The 27,831-nt window shown below is 26.6% G+C and overlaps 2 protein-coding genes across 3 annotated transcripts; both read right to left on the bottom strand.

Annotated features, from left to right (window-relative positions):
- Positions 1-1,290: 1,290 nt before the first annotated feature.
- Positions 1,291-17,951, bottom strand: LOC145831248 (mitogen-activated protein kinase-binding protein 1-like). Of its 2 annotated transcripts, XM_082938414.1 has the most exons (17): positions 17,822-17,951; positions 15,912-16,130; positions 15,621-15,794; positions 15,241-15,387; positions 14,492-14,698; positions 11,233-11,360; positions 9,579-9,744; positions 9,324-9,425; positions 7,893-8,077; positions 6,832-7,072; positions 6,046-6,191; positions 5,763-5,953; positions 4,910-5,304; positions 4,722-4,800; positions 3,859-4,518; positions 2,042-2,199; positions 1,291-1,814 (listed from the first exon to the last, which is right to left on the bottom strand). In XM_082938414.1, the coding sequence occupies exons 1-17, from the start codon at positions 17,864-17,866 to the stop codon at positions 1,596-1,598; spliced, it is 3,462 nt and encodes a 1,153-aa protein (XP_082794540.1). In that variant the 5' UTR covers positions 17,867-17,951; the 3' UTR covers positions 1,291-1,595. The 2 variants fall into 2 exon arrangements, with proteins under 2 accessions (XP_082794540.1, XP_082794548.1); XM_082938422.1 differs by lacking the exons at positions 14,492-14,698; positions 15,241-15,387; positions 15,621-15,794; positions 15,912-16,130; positions 17,822-17,951 and adding an exon at positions 11,473-11,530.
- A 5,618-nt stretch (positions 17,952-23,569) lies between these two features.
- LOC145831713 (THO complex subunit 6-like) lies at positions 23,570-24,636 on the bottom strand. Its single transcript, XM_082939030.1, has one exon. It carries the CDS (start codon positions 24,619-24,621, stop codon positions 23,599-23,601), a length of 1,023 nt encoding a protein of 340 aa, XP_082795156.1. The 5' UTR covers positions 24,622-24,636; the 3' UTR covers positions 23,570-23,598.
- Positions 24,637-27,831: the final 3,195 nt, after the last annotated feature.

The following is a 27,831-nucleotide window of genomic DNA, read 5'->3' as shown; positions in this document are numbered from 1 at the left end:
AAAATGGTCAATGGCTACTGTGTTGTGGTGCTTTCTGCCTTTTTAAAATTTTAGGCCAGAAGGTGATAATGAAATCAGGCGTTCAATGACCTGCGGAAAGTCAAACAATATTAACTTGCTCGACTTGTTACTATGAAGCTGGACCAGTATTCTCAAACTAAACTGTTATCGGAAAAGTAATCAGTAACAGTTTGAACTAAAGAGGAATTGTTTTGAAGTTTTTTATAAAAGTAGTTTAATATTTTAAGTTTCAATAAACTAAGTTTTGTTAGACTTGTCTTAAGCTAGTAAAAAAAAAATCAGAATAAAATATTAATAATTTAAGTATCACTTACCAGAGTTGCCACCAGTTTTTTCAAACTTTTATTTTAGGTTTTCCAAATATCTTCCAGGTTTTTAAAAGTACACATTTTTGAGAATGTCTTTAGTCTAAAGTTAAGTTTTAGGTAAAAAACCATGTTAAAAAGTATAAAAACATTGAAAAGATACTGTGAAGCTAATTTAAATGTGTTTTTTACTAAAAAAATTTTTGATGATGATAAAATTTTTTTACCTATATGGTAGACTTTTGGTGTCAAATCGAAATTTTTCTACTAAACATGTAAAAATTGTTAAAAATTACAGGCTTCTTAGTAATTTTTGTTCAAAATTCCCTTTTTTTTTTCGAAAATTTTCCAATTCCAGGTGTTTTTTTACCGAAATTGTCAAATTCCAGGTAAAGTGGCAACCCTGACTTACAATCTAACTGACGATCATTAAGAAAAAACTTAATAATGCTTGAGCTAACAAACAAGACTTTACACGTAGTAACTAAAGTCTCGGTCAAAACCTGACTCATATTTTCATAAGAATGGTGGAAACCTTTTATTGTATATATTGTTAAGTTGTATAATCTATCAAAAATAAATTTAGGTTTAAATGACTTGCAAAATGAGTTAATTCTAGACATAAAAATTTACATCCTGGTGTATAGCGCATCTATATCATAATAATTACTGATCTTAACACAACGAAAACTGTTTAAATTTTACTCTCGATTATAGTTTCTACTATTGATAGTAAATAAATATATTTAATTGGTTAAACTCTGAAAAATTTAGTTTAAGCAGGTAACAATTTGTCGAGGCTTAAACTGTAATATTTTAAAAATATAACTAATTAAATATTTTTAATGAGACACACTTCATGACTGTTGGAAATTTTTAACTAAAAACTTACCAATGCAGTTAACGTTTTCACAGTTATTTTTGTTTTATTATGTTACATAGTACTATTGTGTGCCAAGTTTGAAATGATAAAATAAAATCAATAAGTTGACAACGTTTGACTGCGAATGCACTTTAAAGAAAATAAGACACAAAAACGACCATCGAATGCATATAAAAGAAAAGCAACAAAAAGTATGATGGCAAAACAGAGGCACCAAAATCTATCACAAAATAACTTATTAAGTTCTATGAAAGCTTTGGTATAAATAAAATTGCTTCTACAAAAAGGTCTTGCATGATAATAATGCGATATCAAAGAAAAAAAAACGAATTTTACTAATATGTGCACTTGAATGAGAAAAGTATTTCCTAAAATTTTAAAATAAATCAGGTAGTTTCGAAGTTTTTGTTTTTTTGAACTGCTTTAATCAACTTTTCGGAATATTCTCTTAGCAGAGGTTCAAACTGAAAAGTGTTCTGATGAGTGTTTTCTATGCCGAGTTGTGAAATTTCAGCGGAAATTGTAGCGAAACAACCGGATATTCCGTGCAGTGCCTCTTCAACGTTGTTCTTTTCTTCGGCTGAGGAGCTTTCATGGCTTGCTAGCTGTAAAAATAAACGAAAATATTTCAATGCATACTCGATACAGCACGCAATAAAGTGAGTTAAGAATTCGCAGTCTCTATGAAAAAAGCACAATTAGTTAACCCTAGTACTTTCTTTAGTAAGATAAACATTCTAAAGTAAAAAACGGCTTGTAAAACTTGAATTAAAACACTTAGTCAAATAATAAAGTATGTTTTAACATAAAGACTACATAAATTTAAATCTACCTTGTGTTGTTTGTAAAGTCTCTGAAGAGTGTTAAACTTGGACATTAGCTCGGAACAGTGAGTCTGCCAATCTTCGCATTCATTATCGCTTACTACTGAAGAATTAGAAGAGGCAGAAATTACATCGAAAGTTGCGTCACTGCTGCTATTTGCTGTATCTGTATTTTGTTGCATGTTTGGTTTTATGGTATGTTATTATATAACTCTACTAATAAAATAAAATTTTTTAAATAAGAGAAAAAATTTATTACAATTTTAAAAAAGGCAGTCATTTCAAGTTCGAAAGATTTTTTCGAAATTTTCTAAATAACTTTCAAAATCACATACTAAAAATTTTGGTACATATATACTTTATTTATTTAAGTAAAACAACTTTGGCATATTTATATAGTAATAAACACTTGGAAGCAGGGGCGTTGCGTGGGGTGGAACGCTGGAGCTACTGCTCCACCCAAAAAATGAAAAAATTAAAGCGTACAACAAGTTTAAATTTTAGAGATTAAGCTTTTAAACATGCTGTTTTAAATGAGGCCCTGCTTCAGTTGTACAACCCCAAACTACATCAAAATAACTTTATGTTAAAACTTATAAATTGAGCTTTAAACGATGTCAAAATGTTTATGGTAGCTTTAAAAACAAGAAAGTTAGGTTATTATGAAGTTGTACAAAAATTACAGCCAAATGTGTACATGACCGTCGTTAATTTCCCTGCTAAATTAACTTTTTTCAAATTTTTTATTTGATGTTCAAAATGTTCGTAAAATTAGAGCTGCAAGCCCAATCTGGTCAGCTGCATCTTAAAGGTTTACAAGTTTTCAATACAAAAAATGTTGAAAAGCTGAATTCAGGAGCTGCATGAACTTTCAGCAACATGTGAATTAAATCATGATCGTTGTTAAAAATTAACTAAAACGCAAGAACAATAAGTAAAGTTGAACTCGAGCAGAAGAAACTTGAGGAGGGCAAATCGATCAGAGGCAACTCAAGCAGGGACAATACGAGCAGAAGAAACTTAAGTAGTGGAAACTCAAACAGAGACAATTCGAGCAGGGGCAACTCGAGCAGGTGAAATCGAACAGAGGCAACTCGAGCAGGTAAAATCGAGTAGGGGAAACTCGAGCAGAGGCAACTCGAGCAGGAGCAACTCTGTCAGGGTAACTTGAGCAGGAAAAACTTGAGCTAGGACAACTCGAAAAGAGGCAAGTCGAGCAGGATCAGAGTATATTTTATTTGATAAAAAGTAGTTAAAATCTTTATCAAATTGTAATCTTTTCCATTACATAATTACTTATTATTGTAGTAACTTTGATTTTTTTAGCAAACAAATATTTTGTTACATTTACAAATTGATGTAGTCGTATTCAAAAAGTTCTGAACTAGTTTAAAATAAAAGTTTCAAGTTTGAGGTTTGAGTTTATATCTCAGCACCCCCTAACAAAAATACCACGCGACGCCACTGCTTGGAAGCACTTTTATTGCTACTATTATAGTTATTTGTCTTAACTAAAAAATATTGCTCAACTTACTGTAATGTAAAGAGCTTATTTAGATACAGTTTATTTTTTATTTTTCTTGAAAATATTGTAATTTTTTTGCCACCGAAACCTGGTAGTAAATAAAATATTTAATTTGCAATAATATTATATTGCTACTATTACAAAATTTGAGTAAAAAACAAAGGATTCTTCTTTGATATTTACCATACAATTAAGGTAGTGGAGAACTAAAATTTTTTTTGGAAAACTTTTATAAATATTTCTTTAATGTAAAAATTAAAATATTTCAAAAAGCCAAAAAAATAAAAAAATAAAACTTACTTGGAGCCTCTGGTTCTTCAACAGCAGACGACGACGCCACCTCAACACTGCTGCTGACGCTTTTCTTTTTAGGCGATTGTAGGCTTTTCAGCAGTTCAATGAAAGCGGGAGGCATGGAACTGCTGTCTGATGTTATGGTCTTGTTGTTGTCAACTTCTTCATCGGAAGTAAACGACATCAGATCTTTATTTTCAGCATGCGAGTGTCCCTTGTACACAACTGTGCTTTCCAACTCATCTACTTCGTCGAGCGAGTCGTCCAAAGTGTTGACAGAAGTATCCGAACTTCCATCACTGATAACTGGCAACGAAAGAGAATTTTGCGAACCAGACTTTTCTGACTTTTCCATGTTAAAAGTGGACATTGAGCATGCAGATAAAGTCGGTGGATATTTTTCCATTTTAGGTATTAATTTACAATCTGAAGACGGGCTGGAACTTGCGGTACTAGAAGCAGGTTTGTTTGAACTACCATTTTCTAAGTTTTTATGCAACAAGTTTGTTGATTTTTCATTATCAGCGAATTCTAAACGTCTTGATCGCGTCTCGGAGGACTTTTCATCGGGAAAACTTGAAATTATTGCGATCTTTTCAAGATATGATTGATTTTCATTGATTAAACATTCTTCAGAGCGATCAGGAGATTGTTCAAGTGATGAACCTATGCATTATTTCGGCTGTTAGATTTAATTCATTTATACTTAATTAATTAAAAGAAGGCTTTGTTGTGGGAACATATAATTGTTGTATTTAACAACCAATTTGATTAGAAATAAATAAAGACAAAATACTCATCTTTTTTTGGAAAACTATAAAAAGCAAAGTCTAAGTAATTTAATGAAAATATAATATTAAGTAACTAACATTGAAAGTTGTCACAACTTGATGAGAGCGTAATTGAGCTTGTGTCGTGGATTTCGAGCTTGTTTATAGCTTCACAAACCTAAAAAACATATTTGTTCTTTAAGTTAATAAAAGATGCAAGAAAAAAAAAACTTTAAAGTGTATATGCCGAAAATGTTGCATAAACCTTTTTTAACCAAACTACTAACCTCGACTTTGCTAAGATTTTCCGCCCATTTTCCCAGCGGTTGGTTAACATCCGTTGCTACTTTATTATCAGCAAAACCCCTTAAATCAGAGTTATGTTTTTCAATTTTCAAATCTTCTGTTTTAGCAAGATCCACTTTTCCGTCGTCAAAGTTCTGAATGACAAGCGCTTCTTCAAACGCGTTTTCAACAGGCGAACTGGATCTGCTGGCCGGTGTGAAAATGACGTCCTTGTCTGATAAATCCCCATAAAACGAGGGAATGCGCAGCTTCAACTTGCTCACGTTCCACACGAACAAGCAGGAATCTCCCGCTGCCGACACCAACGTCGTGTCGTCGTGAAAGTACATCGAGTTGGCGTGATCGGCGTGTCCCAGCAAAACTGCGAGTGTTCTGTCTGCAACAGATAGAAAAGTTAGAACTGAAATACTCTTAAAAAACAGTAATCTTAATTCAAATAGGAGATATAACGTTGTATTTTTGTGTAAAAAACTGTTACAACAAAAGCTTTGACAAAAATGAACTAAAAATTTTAGAAAGTTAGATAATTATTCAGACCTGAAATTAAAAAAGTATCTATAATAATTATTTTAACCTACTAGTGAATCATGTAGTTACATTTATTAAAAAATGGTTGTATACTTTGAATGAATTCAACCAGAATCTATGTGTTAAAACTTAAAAAAATATATCATTTAGATAAAATTTGTTCATTTTTTCCGATATATTGTAACATAACGTTTAATTTATTTTTTTTGCTTTTGCATGTTTTCTTTTAATCACAGTATATTTATATGTTTGCTAAATTTCGTTATATTATGTTTTCTCAAACAATATGAGTATATTAATTACAACCTGAGACAAGTGAGTAAATAAAGATTCCTTCCTTTCCAGAGCCAGCAGCTAGTAATGTAGAATCACTATTAACCGCAATGCACATAATAGAAGAAAACTTAAGGTCTAGACTGCATTCCCGTCTTAATTCCGTGCTTTTCATATCAAACTCGTAAATACAGGATCCCGCCGATGAAAACAACTGGCCATCTCTGTTTTGTTTGAAGTTTAATATTTAGCAATTTTCTTAAAACAATATAATCATTTAAATAAAGTGTGTACAAAATAGTCAGTAAAAACGAACTTGGTTAGAGCAAGACTAGATATAGTATTGTTCCTGGCAATTTGACGCTGGTTCACCCTGTCAAGCGTCCATGCTTTGCTTTCGTTGGACCACTTCAAGTTGTAAAAATGCAATGACCGGTCAAAGCTTCCAGTCACTAACCTAACCTGTTACAAATATAACTATATTTGTTTAGAACAACCTTTTTAATATTTTATTATTTATTTATTTATTTGTAAACCTTAACACACAGTAATAAACCTTATAATTATGTTTTTCTAACCAATAAATTGAACAACTAACAGGTAAATATCTAATGATAAATTTATACACTTAGTGTATAAAATTATTTAAAATAATAATTGATATAAAACACAATCATGTAAAAAATTTTCCAAAACTAAGTTTTTAAAAAGTATTTAACAAAATTTAAGAAAACTTTTACCTTTTTAAAATACAATTCAGTGTATAGTTTATCTAATTTGCTTTTATGTAGTTTTACTTTTTGTTTCAATAGTCAAAAAATATATTTCAATTAAGTAGAATAAGGACAAAATACAATCTAATAAGTGAAAAAATATAACATTTTATACTAAACTATGAAACTTCATTTGTTACTGATGACTACTCAAATAGAAAGGTCTGTTCAAATATAAAAGTATTAAAAAAAATCAATACTTTTAATCTAACAACTAATGCAGTACTTAAGCATTATGTAATGTTTTAATGGTTCTCCAAACCCATCTACCTCTAAAAGTTTACTTAAGCAACTTTACACAAGCATACTAAAGATGAATACAGACTTACTTGGTCTTCCAATTCAAAAAGCTCAACCCCGGTGACAGTGGACGAATGATCGGTCAGGGTGAACAGCAGTTTGTAGTTTTCTGTGCAATCGAATATCTGCACGACTCGGTCCCTCCCCCCGCAAACCAACAGAGAGGGCCAGCTTCTCGTCGATTGGTAGAAGCCGCAAGTCGTGACCGATGACGTCAGGTTTCTCATTATGACGTCACCCACCGACTGCATGGAGTCGATGTCAAATATGCTGTTAAATGTTTAGAGTGTGATAAATAGATATGCTTCATAAACAAAAGTTTTCCTTTCGTAAATTTTGGGATAAGAACTACCCTACAAAAGTTAAAAAAATAACTCAAAGTTATCCACATTCTACAACAAAACAAACTGTGAAATTTAAAACTCAAAGAGTCAAAAATTGCGCGTTAAATATTGTAAATTTTGTATTAATATGTAAAATGTAAAGACAAGATTTAAAATCCACTATGTTACGATTATCAACATTTTTTCCTTAAAATTCATTACAAAAACTTGAGAGCTGAGTAAAAATAAAAACTGACTTTAACAAAATATTTAAAATAATTTATTTATTTGTTATAATATAACAAAATTAATGATCTTACTGTTATAAAAATAATTAAAAGTAAACAGAGCTTTTAGTCAAAAAAATTGAAATAAATTATATAATAATAAATATATCATCAAAAGTTTATACAACGATTGTTACTTTAGCTAACACTGTTTCTCGTAAAAGGATCTTCAGAGCTTTCAAGTAACAACATTTGAAACTTCAGAAATTTGAAGCAACATTGTTACTTATAAGCTTTAAAGATCCATCTAGGAGAATTTTTTTAGCTAAAGTAACAATCGATGAATAAACTTTTGATAATTAAGCTCTTTAGTGTTGAGTAATCTAACTCCTTCAGTTTTCTAAATTATGTAATAAAAAATGTATAAAACTACATATAAAAAAGAATGCACACAATATAAAGTTTAGTATTATTAATCATAAAGGAAAATACTTAATTACAGGTTGAATATCTCATGACAAAGTTTTATATATGTGTTACCTTATGTTACCAGCAAGGTCACCGATAGCCATTGTTTTGCCGTCAGGACTAACAGCTAGAGATCGAAATCCGTTTTTGTCGAAATCAACTTGGTTGTTGCCAGACTGAACATTTTTTGAGTTTAAAAGTTGAGGTTCCTCAACCATCGTGGGTATCTTGCAACAAGTTGTTGTATGAAGCAATTGCTAAAAAAGTTATAAATTATTTTTTCTATTTAAAATAACTAAACCAGCAAATAATATTAAATTTTCTAGTTTGAAGCATTTTCTTATGTAATGTACATAGAGCTGTACAGGGTTGCCAAAGGTTTTTTGAATTTTTTTTTAGGTTTTCTAGATTTTTTCAAGGTTATTTAAAGAAGAACCTTTTTGTTCCATTTTTAGTATTAAATTAAGCTAAAGGTAAAAAAACTGTTTTCAATATTATAATAACAATGAAAAGATACTGTAAAGCTACTTTAAATGTGTTTTTTATTAAAAATAAAACTAATGATATTTTTTTTCTATATGATAGACTTTTGTATTATATCAAAATTTCATTACTTTACAAAAAAAAATCTTTTTTGTAAAGGATTTTTGGCAACCCTGGCTATATGACAACTTTTTTATTTATTTAATAACTAATATATATCTCTATTTTCAGTTTAAAGCTAATTCTAGCCCACTGTGTAGTGATAACTTAAAAAAAGAATTTGGAAAAATTAATGAGATTTTATCAGATAAAATCAAGTTTCAAAACTCGAACCAGTAAGACTTATGATAGTAGCAATAAAATTAATTTCGTCAACTAACGTTGATTACTCTCATTAAAAAATAATAACAAATTTAGTAAAACTTATTATGAAGTCATCCGTTCATCCTGTTCATTTATATTTATAATATCAAAACTGCACAATGTGTAAGCTACCCCTAAACCCGTACTAAATGACTAAGTACCCCAATATAAGATAGCCAAATGGAGCACACAATTCTTAAAGATCCATTAAAAGTATTTTACTCAAAATAGAACACGAAGTCTTAATACCCTAAAATAAAAGCTATAGGCTCAAAGTTACCGGATCTCAACTTTCAAGATTCTATGTTGTTATCAGCAATCATAACATTTTTAAATTATGTCGAATATAAATAAAAACTATTTTTTATTATAAAAACATACAATCAAATATTTTCAATTCTAGCTGTCCTGTCTCTGTTTCAACTGAAATTTTACTGAAACCAAACATACACGACTAATTAAAATCTTCATAATATTATTCTTTTAATAACCAGAAATTGGTGATTTATTCTTTAACTTTTTTATTATTAAAAAAAAATTCTATTCAAGAATATAATTTCAGCTCATTTTTATATAAAACGCTTATAATAACTAATTAATTTTAAATGCTATTGCATTATTCTACTTTAAACGAAAAATACGTAAAAACATATTTACACAGCATTCATTTGAATACTTCCATATCATCGAGCGACCATCAGTAGAACAAGTTGCAAATTTTATTGACTTTTCATCTTCTAACGATTCGTAATTGATATTCTGTGTTGTTGATTTTGTTAAACATTTAAATAAATTTTGTACAATAGTCTTAACTGTAGGAAAGTTATAAGTTATTCGAATTATTAATCGCAATGATTTTTTAATTGTAAACTTTGGAAACTAAAAACAAATACAGCTTGAAAAAAAAAAAACCTTTACATCCCACAAAGCGTCACTGTGACCTTCGATACTAGAATGTAGTTCTAGTGGCTTGGTAAACATTTGTTGCGTGGAATAAGTTTCTAGCTTGTGATCATCATACCAAATATGCAGTAACTTGTTGTTCGCATCCAAATGAGATGATCTTATTTTCTTTTCACTGTTGAAAAATAGTACAGTTTTATATTTGAACATAGATTTGCTATTTAAAAATTTCTGATACGATAAAATAAATCTTTTTTTAACAAGGTTTATAATGCATAAACTGCAAGGTATAAGGTAGCTTAATACAATAAATATTTTGTAAAAAAAATTAAAAAGCTGCTAAGTTTTATACTAAAAATAAAACATGTGCATCTTAAATTCTAAAATAGAGCTGGTTTTTTAATGTATTAACTAGCTTATCATGTTTTTATTCTAAAACAAATATAAAGTATACTAAAACTTAAATTAAGAGTTATGAAACAAAATAAACGTAAAAGAGACTTGAAATTTTTTTAAGTATTTTCATTACTCACATAAAAACTTTATTAACTCAATAGTGTACACGTGCTTATTTCTAGAATCACTACTGTAATATACTTTTTTTAATAACTTTATGGAGTAAACTCTATTCAAGAGCAATACTTTTATTAATTTATGCAGAAAAAACTCAAACTACTTAGCTAAACAAAAGAAGATCGTTTTAAAATGCATATTTATACCTTCCAATAGAATTTAAAATATTAATTTTTATAGTATTCAAAAATTGTAATTAAGCATAAGGAGCAATATCTTTTTATTTTGTTTTCATCTTGGCTACCAGACACTTTTTACGGGTAGGTCTCAAATATGCTTAAAGGGTGAATTTTGCATGAAGATACTTATGCACGAAGGGACACTTTTGCACGAAGACACTTTTGCGCGGTTTTTTTTAAATGATAATAATTTCAATTTTTTTTTTTATTATTACTTTTACCCCTAATCCTCACCCTCGTTAGCTTTTTTCTCCCTTTATAATTTCTTTTTATTTCTTTTTTTTGTTTTTAAGCTTTTTTTTTTTTACTCTCGGGCAAAATAGCCTTTCTTGCAAAAGTGACTCTTCGTGCGAATTTGAACCGTCCCCACTAATTACAGCTTAATAAAGTTTTCAGTTGTTTATCACGGTAACAACGATAAATTTTAAAATTTTCTTGTAAAAGACTAAAGCTAAAAAGACAAAAAAAACATCTCCTAAAACTTTTAAGTATTTGCTCACAAATTTTTCATTATAATCTTTATTAAATAACAGAAAAACACAACAGCCAAAATAAGTTTATTTTTACAGTGCAGAACATATTTTTAAGCTCAGTGATGTGGTTTTTTTAATCTAAAATAAATAAGTCTTTTACAAAGCTGAGGATATTTTAAAAACTATTTAAACATTTATATTCCATGAAAATTATTTTTGTATTAGTAATAAGTAATAGTTTGTTTATAAAAGTTCTATAGAAAAAACAATTATAATATTTGTAAAAAAATCTAATTAAAATTTATAACTTAATTAAAAATTAGCTCTACCTAAAAAAATATATTTTTTTTATACATAATTTTTAATCTGAAGATTGTATTATAAGCAAAAAATAATCACTACTACAAGTAAAAAAAATTAAATACTGATACAACTTACTCCTCTGAAGCTTTGAAATCCACATCAGAGCACAGTTCTAACGTTTGACAATCATAGAGTCGTAATTTTCCTGAATGAAATCCGACAAGCATTTTTGTTCCAAAAACGTTCAAAAACTGACCTCTTTCCTGTTCGAAGTTGTTTTTTTAATATACAGAAATAAACAATGTTTTTATTTTCGTTTACTTTTCACATTATATAAATTGTTTAGCAGTTAACTATCAATTTAAACTAGTTTACCTTGACAACTTTCATCGATCAAATATTTTAGCAGCTTATTGTTTAAGAGTGAAAAAAATCATAATAATTTTACATGAACACAATACATAGATACTTATTTTATAAATAAAAATTGTATTATTAAGGATACATTTAAAAGAAAAGTAATATAGTCCTCAGTACGATCTAAAAAACTTATGAACAAGTAAAGCCGCATTCAATATAATTAATTAACACGTTTAAAGAATTTTAAAAGTGTTTTTACAGTATACAAAACAAATATCAATTTTTCACAACATGGCATTAAAACCCGGAGGGTGTTCTATTCTAACTTTACAACAACTTTATAGACATTTTTTGTGAAATTACAGTTATCACTTAAAATATGATGTTGGTATCTGTTTTGTAGCATCTTAAACATAACAAAATATTATATAATTAAAATTATGTAAGTTTTAGTTCATTCTTTAAATAACTTCAAGTATAAATCAAAAACCTAATTGTTTTGTATATCAGTTACGTGAAAATTTAAGAACTAACTAAAATAAATAAATAAACACATATTTTCATCGAAGAAAAGCTGTAACTTTATCATAAAAATTTATATACACCAAAACATAACAGCACAAATATAACTATACGATATACATGTATATTTTTCTTTACTATATTACAAAGTTAATTAATTTATTAAAGTTTTAAGCAAACTAAAAAAAATTGACACATTTTTAATGGAAATTGTTATTTAATTTATTGTTAAAAACGACTTACGAAAACCAGTTTTAACAAACAATATAAACTTTTACGTTCTTTATAAAAATGAGAGAGAAAAGCACTAAAATAACAATTGAATTTTTTAATCTTGGCATGTATTACTAATATAAGTGATTGAAATTAAAAACAAATTCATTGTTTAAGCTTAATGCTTTACTTAAATCACAAAAATTAGTAAATTTATAATCTTGTATTAATTTAAAATAACTTACATATTTTTTATACTTTAAACTACATTAGACTTTAGTTTGCTCTAAAATCTATATACTTATTATAAATGACGACTTAAAACTAAAAAAAAATTAATACTAAACTTTAATTACTTAATATTGAAAAAGTTAAGAGTATTTAACTACAACCTCTTATTTAGCTTACATTTTATCAAAAATATTATCAAAAAACATGCCTTTTAAATACTTATATTAGTTTTGGGTAATAAAAAATAAACGAAGAATAAATATATCTATTCTAGTAATATAAGAAAAAATTAAATATAAATCATTTATACTAAATGAATTACAAGTTATATTATACTAAAATACTAAATGAATTACAAGCTTAATTCTAATAATTAATCATTAATTTCTTAAAGTATAACTAAAAAGTATACATGTTTAAACTTGAAAAAAAAATCGCTAACTACTGTTTGTGTTTTATATAAAGTTTTAAGAAAAAATGGTTCTATTTTAGTTGTGCTAATTAGAATATACCATAAACATGGTTGCCACTGATCAAGCTGAGAAAAATTTCCTGACTTTTTCCTGACTTTTTACCAAAATTTTCCTGACTTTTCTAAATCAAACTCTTAAATTATACTTATACTAATATACATAATCTAACACTTGAAAATATATAAATTTACTCTCTACCAGTAATAGGCTATTTATCTAACTATAAAGTAAACTTTAGTCAGACTTAGCATATAAGTTGTAAAACAACTTAGAAGTTGAAATATCTGATAATAAAATTATTTACTTAAAACATGTTTTACTTATAACAATTGTTCACTTAGTTTAATAAAATACTACCCAAACTATTTAATATAAAATCCTTAAATTAAAAATCAGTTCAAAAAGAATATACTTAAGTAATTGTAAAAAAAAGACATAAAAAAGTAAACTATATAACTGTTGTATAAAATATTTCCTCTTATCATTTAGTATAAAATTTGTAACAAATAAATATACTCTTATTCACTTTAAAAACTTAAGTTACTCTACAAAAAATACAAATAATAAGTAAACTAAATCTTGGCATATACCTCTCTTATAACTTATTTTATAAATTTAAACAACTTTGAAAAAATTTTAAAGAGGTAAAGTATACACATTAACTTGTTACATAAAATACTAAACTAATTGATTAGTTATAACAAACTCAATTATTTACTTAAACAAAAAACAATACACAGCAGTGATCTTTGTAAAATAAAGAAAAAACACTTTGTTGCTGATTAAATGCAAAAAAAAAAATGGAAAAAAAACAAATATTGATCAAGTAACATGAATCAGAATTTTAAACATTCTTCTTAAATTTAAGGGCATATGGGGGGGGGGGGGGGGTAAACACCCTTTTTTGGTTTTTGATCTTTTTTTATATAGTTTTTACTAAGCTACAAGATGCTTTATACAGATTAAAAAAATTCAAAATAATTTTTGAGATATAGCAGGTCAAAGTCGGAGGCAACAATAGAATCCTTATGGGAGGCGCAAACTAAAACGGCTAATAACTAGAAATCACTAAAAATATATTTCTTCCTACGTTTTTTGAGATAAGTACCTCAAATTTTCAGGAAATGTTCCTTGCAGTATTTAGAAAATTCTGTCAGAACAGAATTTTACAAAATTAAAAAAACAAAAATTTTATAACAAAAAAAAAAAAAAAACTGTTTTTTGTTTATTTTTTATATAAAATTATTATTTTTTAATTTAAAAAAAAATCCTTTTGACAGAATTTTCTAAATATACCAAGGAACATTTTCTGAAAGTTTGAGGTAGTTATCTCAAAAAACGTAGGAAGAGATAGATTTTTAGTGAAATAGTCTATTTTTGCTGTTTTAGTTTGCGCCTCCCATAAGGAACCTATTGTTGGCTCCGACTTTGACCGGCTATATCTCAAAAACTATTTTGATTTTTTTAAATCTGTAAAACATTTCGTAGCTTAGTAAAAACTATATAAAATAAGATCAAAAACCAAAAAGGGTGTTTACCTCCTCCTTTGCCCTTAAAATAATATTTTTTTTACTTTAAATCTAAAATCAACTCACAGGTATTTTAATATATTCCACAACCGACTTTTTGGAAATGTCTATTTTGACAATGTATTTTGATCCTACCGCAAACGCGATTTTTTCATCAAGGCAAGTAAAGCAAACGTCATAAAAATTTTCATATTTACAATCTTTTAGTAAAATACTACTCAAACTGTATCTTGTACCCAAAAAATTTGAAAACGAAGATTTTCGGTCTGTGACCTAAAAAATGATTGTCTAAATTCCTTAAAATAATAGTAAACTAAAAATTGTTAGCAATAAACAGATTTTACAAAAAAAGTAAAAATCAGTAAATTAATTATCAGGCACAACTTAAAAATAATAAAAATAAACAATCAGATGATTAAGTACTTTAAAAATTTTAGTTCAAACAACTCATACTTGAAAAAGGTTTAAAATAAACTAAATCAACAATTTTTACAGTAATTTTAATTTTAAACTAGAAAACCGCTATTAGTTATAATAAGTTAAAAAAAATTATCAAGTAGTCGTACTTAACTTATAAATAAGTAACGACTTTTCTCTTTTTTTAATTAAAAATATAACTTGAAAGAGTTTTTAAGGTAACTAATGTATTCTAAACATTCTAATTACTATCAGAATTGTTGTTTTTACGTTCCTACAAACTTGTTTCGCTAAGAAGTTTTATTACAAAACATAAATATCTTACAGCTTTAACGTTTTTAATTGAACTAAAAATTTTTACTGAGAAAACCACTTATACTTAACACCAAAAATCTCACTCGCTTAGACGCTCCAGGTGATAAATTGAGTATTTTGATGTAACGTTTTCCAACCATTAAACAACAGCTGCTGTCAGATGAAAAAGCAGTAGACTCAACATTTTTCTGATTTATTTTAGTTTTCCAGACTAGTACCCATTCTTTTTTCTAGGAAAAATTATTAATTATATTATGTTGTAAGAACATTGGTTTTTATAACTGCTTGTAAGTTTTTATAACTGCTTTTTTAAAATATATAGTTTAAAACTACAAAAACAGTACTAGAAAACTTTACTTATAATTTTTTTATGAATTTATCTTAAAGTAAAATTTGTTTTAATACCTAAATACTCATCTATTATTGATAACATAATTAATGTCAAGTTTTTTTTTGTTTTTACCTCAAACTTCCAAACATGAATAGCCCGATCATGTTCAGACCCGACTCCAACTAGATGCTTCATATCGGGACTGAATTTGACACAAGAAATTTCATTTGTAAACGATTGTGGAAGCTCACAAACTTGCTTTAAACTTGAAGTAGAGTAAATTCTTGCACATGGTTTACTACCAGACTGAAAAAAAAAATTCATAGACATAACATAAATAAAAATAAGTTATTTTAAATTTATTTAAAAACAGATAATTGAAACTTAAAGTGTAAAAAATAATTTTATAAAAATAATACAAACCTCTCCAGTCACAAGCAGCTGACCATCAGCAGAAAAGTGTAGACTTCTTACTTGCTTTTTGACCATGGATATTATATGTCTTTGTTGTTGGGTGAATGGGTCATATAAAACAACAGTACACCCTGCGGGATAAGCAATAAGCCCTGTGTTATTGTCAACTGAACAAGAACATGAGGTTTTTCCTGTTGATCCAAGTACGTGTTGCAACTCGAACTTGTACTGTTTTGTTACAGCAATTATTTGTTTACATGATTTAACATAATATTACTTAAAAGAAATTATAAATAAACTTATGCTTAATTTCATTAAAGTTTTTTTCATATACTTATGATACACATACTTATTTAGGGTTCAGGCAATAGGAAGAAGTAAAAGCTTTTTTACAAAAATGGACATTAGCTTTAATGTGAAAGCTTTAAATATGAAATATAAGTCATTTTAATGGATATAATAATATCAAATAAACTTTTTAAATATAATCAATTTTGTAAAAGTTTCCAAAACAAACATATGGACAGCAACTTTATTGTCAATGTTATTATAAATTTATAAACTCACTAAAAATATACCCTTTTTATTGTTCACCTCAAAACTTAGAAGTTGAATAAAATATTTATTTAATAGTAATAAAAATTCAGATTGTTGACTTCATTTAAATTTAAAAAAAATATTGCAACAAAAATTAAAAATGAACTTAACTTTTTACAAAAAAAGGACTTTTTCATATAAATATGAAAATATCTTAAACTTAAACATTTCCAATATTATATTCAACTTTTTAAATATACACAATTGACGTTTTAGAGTTTCATATGTTTTTATCGAATGCACAAAAACTAACTTGTGTTTATAAAATAAGCTGAAAAAAATCAATCTTGTAAGGTTTTTTAAATTTTTAACCGTATGTGGAAACTATCATCCAAGAGATCCAAAAGCTAGGATATGGCTCTCATTTTTGGATCAATATCTTAATTTTTAATGTTAAACTACACTTTGATTTCAATTTAAACTTGTTTATTACAGTTAATTACATTTATATAAGAGTTGGCAGGAATTTAGTGGCCTAATTTTGAAATTAAAAATCTTAGGAGGCTGCAATTATTTTTTTTACACAATGTGTCTTTTTTTTACTTTTCATTACGATTCACATAATATCTAGTGTATGTTTCAACAACTTCTAATTTAGTAGGACAAGTTTACATGATTACTGTTGTCCTGTACTGTAGTGTAGAGATAATGTTCATAGACATTTGTATACCTACAATACTGTATAAAAAAAAAGGAAGTTTTTAAAAGTCCTAATACTGTAGTACATTTGGTAGATTTTAGCTTTTCAAATGAAAAAAAGCGCGACTTAAATTAATTGGAATCAGACCCGGTCAAACCTATAATTTGTTATTGAAATTAAGAACCAGACCTATTTCTAAAATTAGGATTCAAATATTTGCAAAAAAAAGGCCTGATCTGGATTGGGGATACTGTAGTAGAAACCTTATTTATTAGAAAACTGTTAAACACTTTTAAAGTTGTATAATATACACTTTAATTATTGAAAACTTGAAAATGTCAATATTACTTATATTGTAATATGCACATATGTATCCAATATACATGGATTGTAAGAAATTGTCAGCAGATTTCATTTACTTTAAATTTTTTTAAACAATTTATTAAAATTATGAGCTAGAGATGATCTGTTTTTATACATAGACATAACTTTAAGGGGCATAAAACATTTAAATACTAATTGTTTACAAAATAAAATAAATTTTTAAACAGTTATTTTTTAGTGTAATAATACTTAGAAACTTAATAGTGTTCTTCAAAAGTGTATTTTATAAATTTAAAACTGATTTTAGAAATGAGTTATTAAACTTTATAAAACAAGACTGTTAATGAGAAATACTAACTTTTTCAGATGCTTTAAGTTTTCTGGTACTTCTACTTCTCTTCATTTGCAATTGATGGTTTTACAATGACAGACAGTTACAATTAAACGAGACAAAAACAGGTTACTTAACAAAAACTAATTACATTACTATTTAATGGTATTTGATAAAACAAGAACTTTAAAACTATTAAAAAAAAGGTTACTAAAATTAAAAATGCTATTAAATTAATATAAACAAAAATTAAAGCATCTTAAAGATAACAAAACGTTTTAACAAACTTTATAGCAGTTTTTAACAGACTTATATTAGTATGTTGTGAAAAAACTACAATAACATGTATAAATAAGAACAAAATCATTAAAACAGGCTACCAATTGACAAGGTTAGTTACAAAGGTTAATTCATTAGAAGAAAAACATCCTAATCTGTTTAAGAACAAATAAAATAACTTAGTTTAATAAATTAGTAAAAACACACTATTTATTATATTAGTTTTTAAATAAAGCTAAGCTAGCCAGGACTTTTAGTAACAGTATTATGATATAAATGCAGCAAGTTTAGAAAAAAATATTTTTAATTGTTTTTTGTTAGTATATAACTTATATAACTACAGGGTTGCTACTTTTTGAGTCAAAAAAACTGTCCGAATAATTAAAAACTGCCTTGAGTTATCCTTAGTTTTTTTTTCAAATCCTTAAAAAAATTAAACTAATTAAGGGCATAGGGTTCCATTTTTTTTTTTTTCTTAAAAATAACATTGGCTTATAAATGAAAGCTTTAAGTACAAACTACAACCCAGTTTTTATACAATTAAGAAATATTATTTAACTTTTGACATATTGTAATTTCCGTAAACAGTTTCAGATATAAACATATGGACCGGAAATTTTTTTAGGGTCAACTCTCTCAGCTATTTTAAAAATCACTAAAAATCTATCTTCTCCTTCATTTTTTAAGCTAAAGACCTCAAACTTTCAAGAAATGCTACTTTTATAGTTTAAAAGACTTTGAATAGTGCGATTGTAGAACTATTAAAATACTAAAATTTTAAATAAAAACACAAAAAAATAGGTGCTTTTTTTATTTTAATAAAAATTTTATTTTTCAAAATTAAAACAATTCCTACATTCAAACTTTTTTAGATTTAATAATGAACTTTTTTGTGAAAATTTGTAGAAGATTGGATGAAAAATGAAGGAGAATATAGATTTTTAATGAATTAGTCTTTTTTAGCGTTTTTGGTTTGTGCCTTCCATTAAAAACCTATAACTGTCCTGAACTTTGATCGCTTATATCTCAAAAATTGCTTTGAATCTTCTAAAGTGTCTGATAACTCAGATAAAACTCTATAAAATAAGATCAAATTGTAAAAATCAAGGTGGCTCCCCCCCAAATAACTTAAAACATTTTAGATCTAGAAAAAAAAAAATTCCTGAGGTTTTTTTTAAATCTTTAAACTTTTCTCATAATTTTATAAAAAACCAAAACTGTCCTGAGTCATCCTGAGTTTAAAAAATGTCAAAATTCCTGAGTTATACTGAGATTACTTAAAATTTCAAAATATTCTGAGTTACCCTTATTACCCAGAGTGTATGGCAACCCTGATACATTTACAAAGCTTATTTTTTCAAAATTTTACAGCTAATCCTTTTATAACTTTCATATCATAAAAAATCAGCAAACTCTTCATTTAAAATAAGTAATTATTTCAGGGTATCAAATTCAAACTATTAATGGTTTTTCAACTGTTCAAGAAATAAGCACTGAAAACTTATGTTCATAGCTTTAGAAATGAAATTGATTTTTTTTTTGATATCTGTGATTTTTGTGAAAAAAATTAATGATCAAAATTATATTTCTACTATGCTAGTATAGGAAACTTTACTCAAAACCAAAAAATTTTTAAACTTTTGGTGAATTTTTTAAATATATGTAAAATTACCTAAATTTTATACTTAAGTATGAAAGCTATTATAAAAGCCTTCACTACATATGTTAATCAAATATGTTTAGAAATTTCCTGCTGCTTAACAATACTGTTTCCGCTTAAATTTTAGTTTTTTTTTTTAAACTACATAACAGTGCTGTAGTTCAAATTTTTTTTATACAAAAACCATTACTTCTAAGTACAGTCAACTCTTGCAAATCTACACACATTGTGTTAACAACAAAAGTGCGCGACTAAACAAAAGAACGTAACTAAACAAGAGGTAGATAATATACAAACTATATTGGCTTTTTTTTGTAATGTAGTTGCTTAAATACAGTTTATGGATTTTTCCACATTTTTTGTTAAGAAAGTAGTTTTCATTCAAGTTGTACATGTATGTGAAAAGTTATTTTAATGAAAATTGTTTATATGTATTTTTTTTGACTATGTTCCTTGGCCTTCTAAGATTAAACTTGTCTTGCATAGAATTAGAGAAAGATCTTTCTTTAAAAAAATTATTAAATCAGTACATACAAAAAGTTTTAAATATTTAAGAAGATTTCAAACTTTTATTTTCAATTTTTGAGAATTCTAAAATGCGTAACTAAACAAGAGTGCCTAACAAACAAGTGCATATAGATTTGCGAGAGGTGACTGTATACTAATCTATTTAATTTTATAAATAATATAAGAACCTGTAATGAACTATCAAAAATCATAAAACTTATAAATTAAATTAAGACAAAATTCTTATTTGTAATTAAAAATATTTTACTAGTTATCAAAATTAAGTATAATAAACAGGATTAACACTTTTTGAGGCTTGATCCAGCTTGAGTAACCAAAAAGTAGCTAAATTTGGCCAGAGTTTTTTAAATATCATTAAACAAATGCTACCAATCAAGCTTAATCACCAATTAATACCAAAATAATATCTAAAGGACATATAAAAAGCTAGTGATCTACCGGATCCAGATGGATCTAGCCATTTTTCAGCAATAACCCGCTTTGGATTTTTATGAAAAAAAATCATGAAAACTAGCCTGAGATTTAAAAAGTTATCTTAACTAGTCTGCATTAAAAAAAGTCTTCAAGTTTTTCAAAAAGTTAAACTATCCTGAGTTAATCTGATTAACTAGTGTGGTATTCATTAATAAATAAAAATTTGTGCAGAGGTGCACGTTTCAGAAACACTGCTATTTAAAAAACTCAGTTAAGTCTATTAAATACTACAACTATTCAAAGCAAAGGTTAGTAAAAGTTACTTATAAATTATATGTATTATTGTTAAATTTTACATCACTTTAAAACTTTAAAAGTGTCATAGATATTTGTGTTTTGGCAGTATTTGCAGTTGTAATATGTTGAAATATTGCGCTGTTTTTGTCGGATCCCTTGTGGTCTTTGATTTGTCGAAAAAGTTGTCTGGATACACCAGCAGAAAAATATTCACCTATTCAACAATAAAAGCAAATGCTCGGAAGCTTTCAATGCAAAGGACATTTACAATATACTTGCTCTAAAGATCCGAACATCTACTTCGTGAAAATTTTAAGAAGAGTTTAAAAATTAAGGAGAATATAGATTTTATAGTGAAATAGTCTTTTTTCAAGTTTTTGGTTTGCGCCTTCTTATAAGGGTAATATCTCACAGACTTTGATCGCTTATAACTCAAAAGTTACTTTGAGTTTAAGGCCATAGGGGGGGGTCCACTTTGTTTTTTACAACTTGATCTTATTTTGTAGAATTTAATCTGAGCTATCAGACACTTTTAACCGCTTAAAAAAACTCAAAGTAACTTTTGAGATATAAGCGATCAAAGAAAGGGCATTCAATAGGTTCCTTATGGAAGGCGAAAACTAAAAATGCGAAAAAAGACTATTTCACTAAAAATCTATCTCCTCCTTCATTTTTTGAGTAATCTTTCTCAAATTTTTACAGAATGTGTATCATTAAACTTTAAAGAGATCTATTGTAGGAATTTTTTTCATTTTGAGTAAAAAAAAAAATATTGTCAAAAAACTACCTTTTTTTTAGTTTTTTGTGGATAAAATTTTTATTTTTCGAAATTTCAAAAATTCCAACATTAGGATTCTTCAAAATATTAAAAGGAACATTTCCTGAAAATTTGAAGTCTCTAGGTCAAAAAATGAAGGAGAAGATAGGTTTTTAGTGCGTTTTAAAATTTCCGAGAAAATTGACCCCGAAAAATTTGCGGTCCATACATTTATATTAAAAAATTTTTACAAAAAATTAAATATCTCAAAAGTTAAATGATATTTTTGAATTCTATAAAAACTGGTTTGTAGTTTGTACTTAAAGCTTTCATATAAAAGCCTAAGTTAATTTTTGTAAAAAAAAATGTTGGACCCCCCCCTATGGCCTTAATTAAGCGATAAAATTGTCTGTTAGATTAAAACTCTATAAAACTATAATAATTTGTAAAAAACAAGGTATACTTTTGCTAACAAGGTATTTTTATGACACAATATTTTTTAAGTTTACTTTTAACTACAATTGAGTTCCATAAACTAACTTATATAGAAAAAAAAAAACAATGAAGAACAAATTGTTTGAAAAACTGACCAATACTTTTATGATATAGTTATTATTAATTATTAAGCTTTTTGTAATGAATTCTATATATTTTCTTTTAATCCAAAACTAACAACTTTAACAACAACTTGTTCAGAATTTCTTGGTTAAAAACCACTTTATACCTTACAAACATACTGTTTGATTAATTTTGAGTATTTCGTACTTTTTCAAAGACATAACTAATGTTTTAATTTTATTAAAATTAACAGCTTGTTATGCTAAACATATAATATTTTGCTAACTGTTTGATAAAATATATTTAAAAGCTTATTTTTAACTTAACATCGTTTCAGATCCATCCATAGATATGTCGAATTGTTATGAAATTCGAACAAAATCGTACATCTTTACCACTCTTGTAAAAACTCAAAACACATGGGATGTTGATCTATGATTTATTTTAAGATTAAGTGTAAAGTAATCTAAAACAAAATTTAATTACAACTTGACCTTAAAATTCCTAAAATAAATCTAAACAGTAGACTTAAATTTATCAATTTTCATTTAACTAACACATGGATATACAAAAGCAAAAACACTTAAAAAAGATTTCTCACAATGTTCATAATTACATTAACTTGTAGTAATATAGTTTGTTTGTGCTATGGTAAGACTGATTTTACCAAAAACTAAACTATTTTGACATTAACAAACTTTTAAATGTACAATAGTTATTATTTTATAGGGAAGACAACAAACACATAAATACAAAACTTACCATTTTTAATACCTTTCAAGTACAAAATTAAGTATATAATGTGTAAGAAGTAAAATGTACACTATTGTCCTAAATACTTATTTCAATATACTGCTAAAAGTAAACATATACCTCTTACACTATTTCTTTTAATGTATTAGAATAGTATAAGACTAATTAATTTATGTGGACTTTGTAATTTAGTACATGTAATTTGTAAACAAAACACTAAGGGTTTAAAAAAAAACAATTTAAATATAAAATTTTGTATCTACTATTTCTTAAATTTATTACAATTTACTCTCAGGAATTATAAAACATAACATCAAATAAGAAGTTAAGTATTAAAAGGTTCAATTTCCTAAAAATATTAAAGAAGTAAAATAAAAACTAAATTTTCAAAGAGCTCTTAAAATATTTGACAACAAAAGCTAGAATAAAATACTTTAAATTAACTCATATTTTCATTAAAAATGTCTTTAACTAAATAGTAACTGAAAATAACAATCTACTTCATTACAGTTTTATCTTAAATACCATAACTACGCGTTTCATGCTTCAATAAAAAAACTAGATTGACTTTAAAGAAGTTGCTTGATATCCAAAATTCAAAAAGACAGGTATCCTTTGATCACTTCCACAAACAATTACAGGTAAGCCCTTTTTTCCTGTAGCACTTACAGTTGATGCTATTGAAAAAATACCAGCGGAATTTATTTCACAGACAACATTAGTTTTACTTTTCCCATTCATGTGCCATCTCCTTAAACACGATTCATTACCAGCAGCAACTATTTCTTCATTGAATAAATCCACAACATTAGCAACAAACTCATTATTCTCAATTTCTAATGGGTTGTACAATTCAAGATTATTACGACTGTACATAGTAAGTTTTGGACCTCCACCACATATTATCCAATCACCCTTAGCATCTGAAGTTACACACTTTAAAAATTTGCCTAATTTAGGACGTGATAAATCATGTTTTAAATGCGGCTGAACTTCAGAAGTCATATTACCACCTCTGACATCCCAAATTTTCATACAGCCATCTTCAGAAACGCTAACAAATCCATTGTCAAATGTACTCAAGTCATGTATATAATTATCATGACCTACAAAATCAAAAATCTTCTGACCAGTTTCTATATCAAAAGAAGTAATTTGCCCATCACTATCACCACAATACAAGACACCAGCATTATGTGTAACTTTACTAATATAATTAGCTTTTGAATATTTTGAACACTCCTTTTCTGCCCATAAAGAAGACAACTTACCAATTTTTAAATCATCCCAACTAAAAAACTTAAGTTGATCATAACCTGCCAGTACTAAACAATTTTCAATGGTAGTTATACTGAAAGCAGGCTTTTCAGAAATTTTCAAGGTAAAAAGAGGTTTGTGATCATCATTATCACCAGCTTCACGAGATTGTGGAGTTTTATAAACCATTACAAATCCAAAGCTGTTTAATGCAGCATAATATAATTGACAAGGTGAAAAGCATGATGAAGTGTATATGACAGAAAATGACATCCTTTTGGTAAACAAACTATTTTCAACCCCATTAACTTTACAACTGACCATTTTATTAATTTATTCTAAATCTAAATACATAAGCATAATTTATTATAAAATTTATTCTTATAATTTCAATTATAAATTATTTAGGTACAGATTGTTATTTTGATAATGTCTATAGACATATAAATGTATACAACAAAATTGATAAATAAAACAAAATTCTACACGTAATATAAACTTCTAGGTTGCCACTCTTTGAGTCAAAAAACTGTACTAAGCGACCTTGAACTATCCTGAGTTTTTTCAAATACTAAAATTTTTTTTAATCAAAATTGTTAAAAATCAAGTTTTTTCAAACTAATTGGCTTTAAAGTAACAAAATATTAAAATCAAATAAATTAAATCTTATTTCAATTTATATATCCTGAGATTTTTTAAAAATTATGATTTAAATAAAAAGGTATTCTGAGTCAGCCTGAGTTCAAAATAAATCAAATATCCTGAACTTTTCTGAGCTGTCCTAAGATTTTCAAAAACTTCAGAGTATTCTGAGTTATCTTAAGTGTCCTGAGTATGTGGCAACCCTGACATCTAATTAATGCTGAGATGTCGCTATTTTTAGCAAAAAAATAAGCCTGAATTAAGAAAAACTAATGTTAGTTATGTTAATTTAACCTAGTAAAATTTTGTAAGAAAATTTTAAATATACATACAGGCCAAAAACTGAGAAAAAATATATCAGATAATCCTAAATACTCAAAAGTATCAAAATAAAAACAAAATGATTTTGAAATACCTTAACTTTTGAGAACAAAAAAATAAAGATTGAAAAATGCCTGAGATAAAAGAAAAAAAAAACAATTAAGCCAGAGTCAAAAAGCATCAAAAGCTTTTAACTAGCCTGAGTAAGCATGACCATCAAAAGTATGTGATAACGCAGTCAAATAAAACAAATTCAAGCAAATTTTGGTTGTAAGAAGACTTGAATTTCAAAGAGCTAATACTGCTATTGTCTACTATGAAAACAATAATGATTTTATTTCTTATCAGTTATAAACTAAACCATTAGTTGCTCAAAATAATAATAAAATTATTATTAATTAAACTATCTACTATTTACAAAATTCTTAAGATGTTGAAAACCACTGCTTTCTTCATATATATCAGGTACTTCATTTTTAAAACACAAAAAAAAACCGTACATATATTTTTATTTAAATTAAGAAATGGCTAAAAAATACTTGATATATTTAACTAAAATTAATTTCAATCCCAGAAGTTTTTACCAGGGTTGCCACTCTTCACGTCAAAAAACTGCTTTGAGTGACCTTAAACTGCCCTGAGTCATCCTGATTTTTTTGAGTTCTTAAAAAAATTGCCTTTGGGGCAAACTACTTATACCTCATGTTCATTTTCCTTCTTGAAAAATTAAAAGGATGGTTGTATTATATTTTCACTAAACTTATGAGAAATACTGTTTTTGAATATCTAACATCAAAAGTTTAAACAAATTGAGATTAAAAAACAAAATTTGTGTATAGTTTTATGAAACCATGTTTATTAACTTCATATGTAATAGAAAATAGTTTGAATTATTTTTTTGACATTGTTATTGACTTTTTTAATCTTATTACATAAAGTACTCACTTGCATAAATAAACTTAAACAATGATAAATAATAATTTTTGATGATAATAAATAATAATAATAATAATAATAATCATAATAATAATAAACTACAATGTTGTTTTAAAAAATATTGAAGAACTAGCAACAAGGCTCAAATCTTTAAATATTTCAAAATCAATAAAAATCACGTTCTTGAACAAAATTGGTTTTATAAAATAACAAAATATCGAAAATGAGTTAACTAAATCTCATTTAATATAAAAAAAAATTTGTTTTAAGATTTCTTTTAAATCTAAAAACTATCCTAAGATTTTTATAATGGAGCAAAACTGTTCTAAGTCATCTTAAGATTTACTAGATTTTCAAAATTTGTTCCCTGGGTACCCTTAGAGTGTGGAAACCATGTCTTACATTCTAAAAACCCAATACTGTATAATTAAGGGCATAGAGGGGTTATCACATTTTTCACAATTTAGTCTTGTTTTATAAGGCTTTAACTAAGTTTCAAGCTGTTTTTTACAGAATTTTAAAATAATATCGTTTTTTGAGATATAGCCTGTCAAAGTGGGAGACTACAACAAGCTCCTTATGGGAGGCGCAAACTAAATCAGCAAATATCTAGAAATCACTAAAAATCTCTCTCCTACATTTTTTGAGATAACTACCTCAAAAAACATAGGAGAAGATATATTTTTAGAGAAGTTTTTTTGCAGTTTTAGTTTGTATATCCCATAAGGAACCTATTGCTGCTTCCAACTTTGACCTGCTATATCTCAAAAATTATTATGAATTTTTACAATCTGTAAAAAGCATCTTTTAGCTTAGTTAAAACTTAATAAAATAAGATCAAATTTTGAAAAAAGCGCCCCAACAATGCTCTTAACAAAGTAAAAAATAGAACATGAGCTAATAATTATAAAATATTAAAAAAACATAATGACCCAAAACTCAGTGAAATAGAACAAAAAAAAAGCTGAAGTATTCAAAATTTTATTAAATAAATACAGTCTTTGTTTGCCTGCTTTTTTAAATCTAAATATGCTAATGTGCCGCAATCCTTAAATATGGAAGTAATGATGTGCTGCAATCTACTTTGATATAACAGACATTTTAACTATAGTAACCGTTTTATGTTTGATAGATTATTTTATTAGTTTTTTTAACTAATTTAATTACTTGTTTTATATTAAATGAAGTTTGTGTTCTTATTTAGTCATTATTCAAATAAAAGCACCACTAAAATCTTAGTTAACTTTATAAATGTTTAACTTCCTTATTTTTTGTAAAAAAATCCCTTAAATTCCTATGTCCATCAAGCTTAAATAATACAAAAAAAATACTATAAATGTTACAAAAGAGTTATAAGTAAAAAATAAAATAAATTAAATCAAAAAACTAACTTGAGTTTTTTGTATATATCTAAATTGGGCTAATTTTTGAAAAAAAAAACAATAAATAAGCCTGAGTATTTTTTAAGTTAAGTTTGCATAATTTTTTTATCATTTTTTAACTAGCCTAAATAATCTTGATTAACCTGATTGTGTGATAACCTTTTTTACAGTTAAAATTAAAGAAAATATTAGGTTCCAACTATTTCAGTTTATACTTTATTGCCTGAACTTATAACCAATAAACAATCAACCA

The sequence above is a fragment of the Thalia democratica genome, chromosome 1 (assembly GCF_965202585.1).
Source record: "Thalia democratica chromosome 1, ktThaDemo2.hap1.1, whole genome shotgun sequence".
Taxonomy (NCBI): Eukaryota; Metazoa; Chordata; class Thaliacea; order Salpida; family Salpidae; genus Thalia; species Thalia democratica.
The sequence above is the reverse complement of the archived record's forward strand: the minus strand, read 5'-3'. Positions and strand labels throughout refer to the sequence as shown.

Coding starts and splice junctions, on each gene's coding strand:
- LOC145831248 (XM_082938414.1), bottom strand. CDS start 17,866: ATGAAGAGAAGTAGAAGTACCAGAAAACTTAAAGCATCTGAAAAA. Junction 9,745..11,232: donor GATTTCAAAGCTTCAGAGGA/GTAAGTTGTATC, acceptor ATTTTTCAACAG/TGAAAAGAAAATAAGATCAT. Junction 7,073..7,892: donor GACCTTGCTGGTAACATAAG/GTAACACATATA, acceptor AACATTTAACAG/CATATTTGACATCGACTCCA.
- LOC145831713 (XM_082939030.1), bottom strand. CDS start 24,621: ATGGTCAGTTGTAAAGTTAATGGGGTTGAAAATAGTTTGTTTACCAAA.